The sequence below is a fragment of the Gobio gobio genome, assembly GCF_949357685.1.
Source record: "Gobio gobio genome assembly, chromosome: 14".
Classification (NCBI taxonomy): domain Eukaryota; kingdom Metazoa; phylum Chordata; class Actinopteri; order Cypriniformes; family Gobionidae; genus Gobio; species Gobio gobio.
The window spans coordinates 28,799,700-28,811,233 of NC_137107.1; the positions used below are offsets into that span (position 1 = coordinate 28,799,700).

An 11,534-nucleotide genomic window follows, 5' to 3' on the forward strand; every position below is an offset into this window, starting at 1 on the left:
AGTGCGGAATCGTCGTCAAATGTACCTCATGTTTTCCTGCTCCAGTCAAGTCAAGCCTAGTCAAGTCTGTTTTTCCCCCTCGGGGTAGTTTGTTTTGTCTTGTTTTTTGTTATTATCATTAAAAGCCCATTATCCTCTGCATCCTTGAGTCCTCGCTCCTTTCCCTTCACCAACCCTGACAAAAATGAGTAATAGTCTAATTGACTTGAATTTGTGATGTTAGACTTGAATAGTCAATATATTTCCCACATTTGTATATGTCTGATATTAACTGAGAATTATATATAAAAAAATAAAAATAAAAAATAAAAATAACCACGTGCTTGTTAGGGGTGCACCGATCCGATATTAGGATCGGATATCGGCCGCGATACTGACAAAATAGCTGGATCGGGGATCGGAAAAATTAACAGATCCACAAGCCGATCCAGGTGTTTTTTTCCGTCGCAGCAGAACCGACGTCATTCGTCAGCTTCACGTGTGTCGCATGCTAGAAGGGAGCGAGCCAGAGAGTCGGCTGTGTGGAGGAGATATTTCACGCTTGCCACGCCAACTAGTTCGTCGCTGTTTCGAGGGTATTACTGCAAAGTCAGGGTCTTTCCTGCATTGACATTTTTTGACGGCCAAAGCCTAATTTGATGAGTTATTGTGATTTACGAGTGATGTAGAACAGATGCTGCGCTTGTGACTGAGTGACAGAGAGACCGATCTGAGAGCTCCTCCCCCGCGCGCGCTCTCTGGGTCTTCAAAATAATCAGTGTTCGCTCTCATATTTCACATATTAATCCAAATCAAAAGCTCGGAAGACCGAAACCATGTTGCACGTGACACATTCGGACAATTTTGTCCATGAATTATCACTGGGTGTGAATTGCGCTCAAAAAACATTGACTCTTCTCTGACCAGCTGACATAAAGCATACTTTCAATAAGCGGGAGACAAATTATATCCAGTTATGAAGTGTTTTCTGTGTGTTGACATCTTTCGCGATGTTCTAACAGACGGGATTCGCACACAACGCGTCTGCTAATGTCCGATTCGTGACCTAATGACTCCTTTGAACCGAATCATTTTAACGACTGGCCAGAACAACTGATCTGTCCAACACTGAACTCATGAACTCAGTTTATTAATTTACTCAGAACGCAACTGAAATGAGAACACAAGTGTGCTTACCCAATTTAGCAAGAGTGGGTAGTAAGAATTATTTTTAATTATCAACAGTATTTCAGCTTATTTCTGTTGACAATGTGTAGTAAAATAAATAGGCCTAGCGTACAATCATTTAGACAGGAGTGAGGTGAAACCAGAACAAAGTTGTTATTAGCTAGCTGAAATTTTTTATTAAATTGCATATGGCAGAAAATTAGACTATTTGTTAATTTGTAATGCTACTTTTTAATATTGATATGATTATATACCAAAACAATTATCTGTAGTGTAAAAAATGTTTGGTAACTGTCAGATTACTATTGTATGTTTGACCAATACACTGTTTTTTGTTTCCACTGCTACATTTTATTTATTTAAAGAAGTTTGATTACATTCTATTTTAGATTTGAATGCACAATTGTTTTTTAAATAAATAAGAATTCAACACCTTACATACATCTGTTATTTTGTCTTAGTTATGTTTAGTTAGTAAAGTCTGGTGCCTTTAGTCTCTTCAAGGAAGGTATAAGGTGGAAGATATACAGTTTATTATTAATTCAACAATATATCGGATCGGTATCGGGTATCGACAGATACACAAAGCCCAGGCATCGGTATCGGTATCGGGACTGAAAAAGTCGGATCGGTGCACCCCTAGTGCTTGTTAGTAAAAAGGTTGTGAACTAGTGTTCAATACAGTGACAAGTCACGTGGCAAAAGAACAAATGACTCAAACGTCAAACCCGAAAGACTCGTAAGAACTAATCTTTTCTGTTTCCGCTACTGACAGCATAGACTCTATGGGACTGACAGGAAGAACGAAAGACTCAAACCCGAACTCGAGACTCGAAAGATGAACTAATCATTTTTGTTCTTTCCAGTACAGATTCAGCGTAATGCGCATGCGCGGTCAACACAAAATTAACGAATCACTCTCTGAGACAACTCGGTAGTCCCGAGTCATATTAAAGATTTGTTCAAAATGAACAAATCATTCATGAACGACACATCACTACACCAAAGGCATCAGCCAAAGTAGCAGCCCTCTGCTTTGCAGCGGGAGGACCACTAGATGGGGGATGCGCAATGGGACTCCACCCCGTTTGAGGTATTTGAGCCTAGATCTAAGCACTGCGATGGTCATGTTCCTGCAGTGGGAACATGAGTCATTCACGAACGCTGCCTCAGCGTGCTGAACGCCCAAACACGTGAGACAACGATCATGACCGTCAACTGGGGACACAAAACGATGGCATCCAGAAACACACGGTTTGAATGACATCTTGAAAAAGACGCAGGGTCAAACCGTGTTGCTCTTTTAGAAGAAATTTGCGCGTGTGAGCACTCAAAAGGAGGAAACACCCAGCGAACCGACACAGGATGAAGCGACCACTCGCTGAACTGCGCCGTCATGCCAGCACCAGGTAAGAGCAGCTTCTCGCAGAGACTCGTTCAGAACATTCCGTAGAAAACAGTTTCTCATAACCGTTCGGCTCCGATGTTGAAAGCAATATGCGGTATTCCACTTCCGTATTTATACCCGCGGTGCGGGGCGGTGCGTGGACCGCATGCCAATATGGATTGGCTCGTTTCTAATACACTCGAAGTAGATTGGTCTCTGAAGACAGATCCCAATTCGTCTGTCAGTTCCGACGTACGGCGAACGTGACCGACTGAAAGGGAACTTATTATTTCATATTATAATATAGGCCTATCCTAGAAATGTTTTGATTCCAATTGAATAAAAATCATTAAACCTGTAACATGGACACCACACAAATCATACTCTGTTTACTTGTCACTATATTGGGCTTGGAGAATCATAGTATGGCTCTCTTTGCTTGTGGAGAAAACAAATAACCAACACACTTTTACTAAATGGTAAAATACAGCCTTACCAAATCTTACTTAATGTATAACATTATATTTTACAAAGTCCATATATACATGTAATTATTCATAAAAGAAAAGAAAAGAAAGGTTATTCTTTTGCTTAGTATTTCCGTTGTGGAAACTCCCTGAATAAGCACGCTGTATTTATAAACCTACTTTCAGAAGATCTGCATTCAGTGTTAGAAGCAACATCAGAGGTAAGTTATCACTTTGTTTGTGTAAAAAAAAAAAAAAAAGATTTTTATAATTCAGTTTATCATTTTATCTCTCATTTTTATTTATTTACACGTGGTAATTTCCTGTTTCAACTAATATCGAAGTTATTAGTGTGTTGAAGAACAAATAAACAACACACTTTTACTAAATGGTAAAATAGGCTACAGCCTTACCAAATCTTACTGAATATATAACATTATATTTTACAAAGTCCATATATACATGTAATTATTCATAAAAGAGTTTACAAAGATAAAGAGAAACTAAAAGCTTATTCTTTTGCTTAGTATTTCCATTGTGAAAAACCCCCTGAATAAGCACGAGGTGTTTATAAACCTACTTTAAGAAGATCTGCATTCAGAAGCAACATCAGAGGTAAGTTATCACTTTGTTTGTGTAAAAATAAAAAAACAATTTATAATTCACAGTTTATAATTTTATCTCTCATTTTTATTTATTTACTCGTGGTAATTTTCTGTTTCAACTAATATCGAAGTAATTAGTGTGTTGAAGAACAAATAAACAACACACTTTTACTAAATGGTAAAATACAGCCTTACCAAATCTTACTGAATGTATAACATTATATTTTACAAAGTCCATATATACATGTAATTATTCATAAAAGAGTTTACCAAGATAAAGAGAAACTGAAAGCTTATTCTTTTGCTTAGTATTTCCGTTGTGGAAACACCCTGAATAAGCACGTGGTGTTTATAAACCTACTTTAAGAAGATCTGCATTCAGAAACATCAGAGGTAAGTTACCACTTTGTTTGTGTTTAAAAAAAATAATTCACAGTTTATCCTTTTATCTCGCATTTTTATTTATTTACTCGTGGTAATCTTCTGTTTCAACTAATATCTTATAAATACGATTATGTGGGGTTTAGGTGCAAACATGTGGGCTGAAGATGACTTGAGTCCAGCTGCTCTACCATGTCTTGAGAGCTATACGGCTCCAGAGAATGGCAACAGCTACATTATGTATCATGGCACATCCACGAAGGTTGCACAAAAAATTGCTAAGGATGGTTTCCTTCAGTCTGATAATGGCATGCTCGGACGTGGTGTCTACCTCAGCCGAGATCTACAGAAGGCCTCCAGATACCCTCTGGAATTACCTGAGAGCCAGAGAGTGGTTGTGAGAGTGAAGGTCAATGTTGGGAGAGTGAAAAAGATTGACTGTCAAGGTCATCCACTGCAGAAAACCTGGCATGATCATGGGTATGACACTGCCTGGTGCCCTCCAAAATGTGGGATGGTGCCAAGCGGTCTTGAGGAAGACTGTGTTTGGGATCCAAGACGAATCACAGTCATTGATGTAATCCGTCCAAAGGAGCAAAGTGCTTGTAAAATCCTGTTTGGTTTAATAATATTATTATTATTATTTTATGTATTTACAATGTGAGATTAGTACAAATGAATAGGCCTATTAGAAATAAAAATGGAAATATTGTAATAAAGTAAAGCCTACATGAAAAATGCACCTAGTACAGTAATGTTGTTATTGTCTACCAGTGTGCTTTAGAAATGTTTAATATTGGGCAAACCAATAGAATTGCACTTTTGTTACTGTATACGTGTTTAAGTCTTCCTAGGACTGTGATAAAAACATTTACGTTTTCTGAGACCTGTGCTTCTTCGAAAATAATTCTTTGAAGTTACTCAATCTATATACCACATGAAGCACATTTTTAGGTTAACATTTTTAACCAGCAAAAAGCAGGCTGTATAGGAATTTCCTCAGGATTAGCATCCTTTCATACAGTCCGAAGTTGTTAGTTAAGAGTTAAAAGCAGGATATTCCTATAAATGCTAAAGTCTCTGATTAAAATATTTTAATGGCCCTTTCAAAATGATGAACCAGAAAAGACATTTACGCATTTACGATTCTTATGAATATTATTTGTTGATGCTTTTTGAACATGTTTTTGTTCTGTTGTTTGGAGGATGCAAAGAACATTAGAAAAGAGGGGTTTTCTTTGGCCTTCTCAAGGGTCAGAATCACGGGGCAAACAGTACATTTAAAATATATATTTCAGTTATGAAGAATTATATTTCACATGGCATGCCTTTGTGTTTTAAGAAAAAAAAGAAGAAAAAAAAGAAAGAAAGCTGAATTATTTTCCAAATACAATACAATTATGACCAAAGCCTTTTGAAATGCAGAAAACGGTCTGTTATTAAAACTTTTAATATAGTAATATAATGATTATTGTGTAACAATCATAATACAAAACATCTAGGTTACATAAACAGTAAGTTAGCTGATATATTTTTATCTGACACATGCTGATATGAAATTAAAAAACTGTATGTCATCATCCATATTCCATATAGGCCTACTATTATAACACCATCCATCTCTTTGTTTATACCTCATGTTTATTCTATTGATATGCAATTATTCATATTCTAGGAACAAAAATGCAAATCAGTTAAATGAGAGAGTGTAAATTTATATGAAAGTTCTACAGAGTTAATTGTTAACAGTGTTAACCAGTTGTTGATCCAAAACATGTTGGATAAACTAGTTCCTTATTGTCACCCTCCACTGTGCTTGAAATATCCTGTAAAATATATTACAGGTCTGGAGAGAGTTTCTAACTTTGAAACAGTGATATTCATCTTTTTGCATTAATGTTTCTTGTTGGACAACAAATAAAAGTAAATATTTAAAAGTCATGTAAGAAAATATCTCAACCATGGGCACATCTGGAACCTACTATTTAAAATCATATGTTGATCTTATTTGAACACATCAGATCAATCGCACTTATTGTTTGTTAACCTGCGCTGTTCAGACATCTGCCACAACTGTGTAAATCATTTCTGAGGTGGGGCATTTACAGGAAGACAGTCCTCTACAGCAAAAATGAAACTAAGTTTTGTTTAAAATGAAAAAGAGAAGAACAAAAAATTTTCAAAGTTATATACAGTATGTTTTCAGTTTACACAATTAAATAGGCTAAAAAACAGTGCAGTTACTGATTGTATTGTTTGATAAAGGTCACAGCATAACCTTTTTACCCAGAAATTCAATACATAATGTATTTTTGCAATTCTTAAGTTGACCAAGATGAAGAAAAAGTGAAACTTATTTATCTGAACGTTCCGTCATGGACACACCCAGAAAAATGTGCCATTTATACATCTGCATTGAGAAGGAAGTGATCATTGTTAGAAGCGACATAAGAGGTAAGGCACCACTTTGTCTTTTTGAAAAGTTCTTTTGGTCATTATATTCTATTAAATCTTTTAAGATTTTATTTGTTTAGGTGCAAACATGTGGGCTGAAGATGACTTGGGTCCAGGTGCTCCACCATGTCTTGAGAGTTACATACAACCAGTTGAGGGTAAAGTCTACAGAATGTATCATGGCACATCAAGAGAGGCTGCTGAAAAAATCAAAGTCTCTGGCTTCAAACAGTCTACTAAAGGAAAACTAATGCTTGGGCCTGGCGTCTACCTCAGCCGAGATCTAGAGAAGGCCTCCAGATACCCTCTGAAATTACCTGAGAGCCAGAGAGTTGTTCTGAGAGTTAAGGTTAATGTTGGAAAAGTGAAAAAGATTGACTGTCAAGGTCATCCACTGCAGAAAACCTGGCATGAACATGGGTATGACACTGCCTGGTGCCCTCCAAACTGTGGGATGGTGCCAAGTGGTCTTGAGGAAGACTGTGTTTGGGATCCAAGCCGAGTCACTGTCACTGGTGAAATACGCCCAAAAAAGCAATGAGCGCATGGTGTTTTTTCCATGAGAATTATTGAATGTGCTTTCCCATGAAGTTTGGAATTAGCAGTTCTCAAAATATTCTTTTGAAAATGATATACCAGCTGTTAAATTTAAACTGCTCATGTGCTTTGAAATTATGATCACTGTACAATTCTCACCCTGTTGCTAGGTATGAATAAATTAAAATACTTCATACACAAATCTTTGAGTTAAGTTTTATTTATTATTTATCAGGCAATATATGATAACATTGACAAGAAATTCAAGCCAACATTGGCTATATTTAAAGTTTTAAAAAGGCTCTGATCATTTCCCATCCCATCCTAACCTGTCAACCATGAATAACTTCTGTCTGTCCTGTACAGTTTTAACCAAGTGAAATAAGTGAAAACGTTGTTGATGAATGCCAATGTCTATGCCAGGATTTGCATTTATTACAAACACCTAACAACACTACTAACAACAGAACAAGAACAAATGTCAGAAACTGTCTGTAGCTGTGTTCAGTGTTCACTGGAGTCAGACAACAACAAATGCTGCATGGAGATAGAACAGGTATAGCTGTGTTTAATTACAGTTATAAGCTTTGAACGTGCCCCAGTTATTTATATAGATCAGTGGTATTACTTATTAATTATGTTTGATAGCGTTGTACGCATGGTGTTGATCATGATGATTGAACATAATATTTTAAAAATGAGTATTACTAAAACATTTAAAGTAAACTTTAAACTTTAAAAATTAAGAAAGCTGACTTAATTCCCAAATACAATATATTGATGACCAAAGTCTTTTGAAATGCAGAAAACTGTCCGTTATTAAATTAGGATTTTTGTGTTTTATGTTTATTGTGTAGCAATCATAACTGTACAGCTGTGTAAAAAATTTCTGAGGTGGGGCATTTACAGGAAAACAGTCCCTTGATGTGCCATGGTACATTCTGTAGACTTCACCCTCAACTGGTTGTATGTAACTCTCAAGACATGGTGGAGCACCTGCACTCAAGTCATCTTCAGCCCACATGCTTGCACCTAAACAAATAAAATCTTAAAAAATGTAATAGAACATAATGACCAAAAGATGCACCAAATACGTTTTCACATAGACAAAGCCTTACCTCTTATGTCGCTTCTAACAATGATCACTTCCTTCTGAAAGCATGTATATAAATGGCACATCTTTCTGGGTGTGTCCATGACGAAAGGTTCCGTTCAGGGGCCAGTTGCATAAACCGTTAAGACTAGTCTTACAAGTTAGACATAAATTTTTTTATTTAACACTGTTCATAATTTTTTTTAATCAGTTACATAAAAACATAGACTGGCCTAATTTGATACGAAAAGTAAGACTGAATGCCACTTGCCTATCTGCTAGTGGCTCATACTAGATCTTAAGACACTGTCTTAACCTAATGGCTTAGTTTATGCAACTGGCCCCAGGTTTATAAGTTTCAGTTTTTCTTCATCTTTTTAAACTTGTTAAACTTATTATGTTTTGAATTTATTGAACAAACACACATATTAAATTTCTGTGCAAACAGGCTATGATGTGACCTTTATCAAACTTATAAAAACAAGAAGGAACTGCACTAATCTATCTATTATTTGATAAAATACTATACATAATGAATATAATGTATCGAGATATATGTAGTAACCTGAAAACATATGTAACAATTCATGCGTGTTCTTCTCTTTTTCATTTTAACCAAAGCTAAGTTTCATTTTTGCTGTAGAGGACTGTTTTCCTGTAAATGCCCCACCTCAGAAATGATTTACACAGCTGTACAGTTATGATTGCTACACAATAAACATAAAACACAATAATCCTAATTTAATAACGGACAGTTTTCTGCATTTCAAAAGACTTTGGTCATCATTATATTGTATTTGGGAATTAAGTCAGCTTTCTTAATTTTGAAAGTTTAAAGTTTACTTTAAATGTTTTAGTAATACTCATTTTTTAAATATTATGTTCAGTCCAACTGTTGCAATATTACCAAATATTACCAACTGTTGCAATCAAAATTGTTACAACGTTAGACCAGAATTGCAACTGCGGAACAGAAGAGAAAAATTATATATTTTAATAATGAATAGAAAGTATACCTTTATTTATTGTAATGTTTACTATTAAGTGCTCATAGATTACACCAAAATATTACAAAAGTGATACAGTGATACATTTAAACTTTCATGAGCGTGATTGTTTGGCACAATCGGTTTCAGGTGACGAGGAGTTATAATCAACTGAATTTAACAGCATTAATCTGACCACATTTCATTACATTTGTTAAATGTTAAATTTACATTTTTGGGTCACTATACAATATCAATAAAAATATATTGTTCAATATCCAATATATATATATATATATATATATATATATATATATATATATATATATATATATATATATATATATATATATATATATATATATATATAAACATTAAAATTAAACCAGTAATTTTGAATGGTCTTTGTGTAAAGTTAACCTTACTGATTGATGTACAAGTGCTTTTAACAAAGCTCAATATCACTTTACAGATTATATTTAATTAAATTAAAATCATTTAACTAAATTGGAGTACTCAGGATTGGTTACTTCCCTTTCCTTCGGCAAACATGATTCTTCATGAAGGGGCATATGGATGCTTTACAGGACCAGCATTTCTCCATTGTGTGTTTATCCTGTGTTTGCATTCCACAGCCTTTACACAGCTTCAGACCTTTCCCATTTGGGTCCTGCGATTGGTTTTTCTGTTTTATGAGACTCTCCAGAGAACTCTTAGCACTGGAGTCTGTGCAATGGGCTATTCCAATGACAGTGAGTCTCTTTGGGTCAAAAACACAGTCCTCCTCATGTCCTCCAGAAACAGAGGCAGGTAACCAGGCCGTATCATATCCATTCTGGTGCCACGAGGTCATCAGGTGCATGCTCTGACCATCAATCCTCTTCACTTTACCCACTCTTACTCGTAGCTTTAACACAACTCTGTCATTGGGAGCACATGGTGGGTAACCCATTGCTTTGTTAACGTCCCTACTACAGTAGACTCCAGGACCCAGAGTTCCCCCACCAGAGGGCCGAAACCCTGATGATATAATAGCTGGGGCATTGGTTTTGAGTGTCCCATGGTACATAGTGTAACCATGGCTCTTTTTGGGTTCTTGCCCTGGTTTAAGGTGCTTTGATTTTTCACAGTATGCCTCCCATCCACTGAATTCCACTGGCATTTTGACACTTACACAACAGTATGAGATGGCAATGATCTATGGAAGCTCCTTTTTGAGACAGCAGTTCCTACACAAAATAATAATAATAAAAAAAGGGTAAAATAACCCTGTAAAATATGTCCAGTTAGACAAGACAAGACCAATAAGTACTGTTAACATTCTGTATATTTTCATTATGTAGTTATTAAAAAGAAATATTTTGCTGACATTTCACTTGATTAACAATGTATCTCCAGCTGTTTATTTAGCAGCAACAGCAAGATTCATAATGCACAACACCTCGGAGGACGATATGGTAGCAATAAACACACCTAAGACCAACCTTTTACGAAGGCTGTGTCAGCGGATGCTACTTTATATAAAATGACGACGAAAAGGCATTTTACCAACCTTGTTTACGCTTTGCGTAGCCTTCCACAACCACTTCCTTAGATTTGCCACGTTCGTTATCTGATGCACGTACACTTTCACTTTCATTTCATGAATAGACTGCGAGTCCCTTCGTTATTGTTTTTGGATACGACCCTTTACCTGTCAATCATTTTGCGCACTCGCAGTCCATATATGGAAAGTCAGAAGCTAAGTTAAACCCGGGATAGATGAAAAAAGCGACGGGAGCGAAGAAGAAACAATAGGAAAGTAAAGCTTTTAATTTTTGCAGAGAGCTAAGAGCTTGAAACATCAAGCTGGTCGTACTAGCCTACTGCTTCACACAGGTAACATTGTAACATAAAGGAAACACTGCTAAAATTGGGTGGCAAAAATTTAGATTACCTGGAGCTTTTAGCAGCTTTTTTTCTGGACAAGAACCGCCCACTAAGAGCGGAAAAGATCGTCTGATTGACATGCAAAGTGACCAACCACAATTCCTTTAGTTTATCGAGTTCTCAGTAGTTATGATAATAAGGGATCATTCTCAAAGTCTTGAACCTGTTCTGTTATCTCCAGTTAACACTACAGGCCATTTATTAACATATTGCCATTATAGGCTAATAACCCTTACGAAAGGAAAATATATTTACCAATATATTACTTGAAATATATTATAATATATTGTTAATATATTGATGGTACATATATACAATATATGTAATATATTGCAGTATATTGCAAAATATACAAATGATTGCCGCTTTCAATATATTGCAATATATTGGAAAATATAAATATTAAATCCCATATATTGGTATATATCGCCTAATGTATTACATGATATTTTCCAATATACTGCAATATATTTTTGTTTCGTAAGGGAAAGGACAACAACTTTTATTCTATATTTGATTGTTTATTTT

At 35.6% G+C, this 11,534-nt stretch overlaps 2 protein-coding genes and 1 long non-coding RNA gene across 4 annotated transcripts; 2 read left to right on the forward strand and 1 right to left on the reverse strand.

The window, feature by feature from the left end:
• The first annotated feature begins 3,216 nt into the window (after positions 1-3,216).
• LOC307137264 lies at positions 3,217-5,346 on the forward strand. Its single transcript, XR_013817899.1, has 4 exons — positions 3,217-3,242; positions 3,549-3,636; positions 3,936-4,019; positions 4,154-5,346. It is a non-coding gene; the product is annotated as an uncharacterized lncRNA (long non-coding RNA).
• Positions 5,347-6,445: 1,099 nt separating this feature from the next.
• On the forward strand, positions 6,446-7,197 carry LOC307137261 (uncharacterized protein). The gene is made up of 2 exons (XM_079834820.1): positions 6,446-6,461; positions 6,542-7,197. The coding sequence occupies exon 2, from the start codon at positions 6,550-6,552 to the stop codon at positions 7,000-7,002; it is 453 nt and encodes a 150-aa protein (XP_079690946.1). The 5' UTR covers positions 6,446-6,461; positions 6,542-6,549; the 3' UTR covers positions 7,003-7,197.
• Positions 7,198-9,484: 2,287 nt separating this feature from the next.
• LOC307137662 (uncharacterized protein) lies at positions 9,485-10,758 on the reverse strand. 2 transcript variants are annotated; one of them, XM_079835474.1, is made up of 2 exons: positions 10,630-10,758; positions 9,485-10,306 (listed from the first exon to the last, which is right to left on the reverse strand). In XM_079835474.1, the coding sequence occupies exon 2, from the start codon at positions 10,237-10,239 to the stop codon at positions 9,604-9,606; it is 636 nt and encodes a 211-aa protein (XP_079691600.1). In that variant the 5' UTR covers positions 10,240-10,306; positions 10,630-10,758; the 3' UTR covers positions 9,485-9,603. The 2 variants fall into 2 exon arrangements, with proteins under 2 accessions (XP_079691600.1, XP_079691601.1); XM_079835475.1 differs by having other exon boundaries at positions 10,562-10,640.
• Positions 10,759-11,534: the final 776 nt, after the last annotated feature.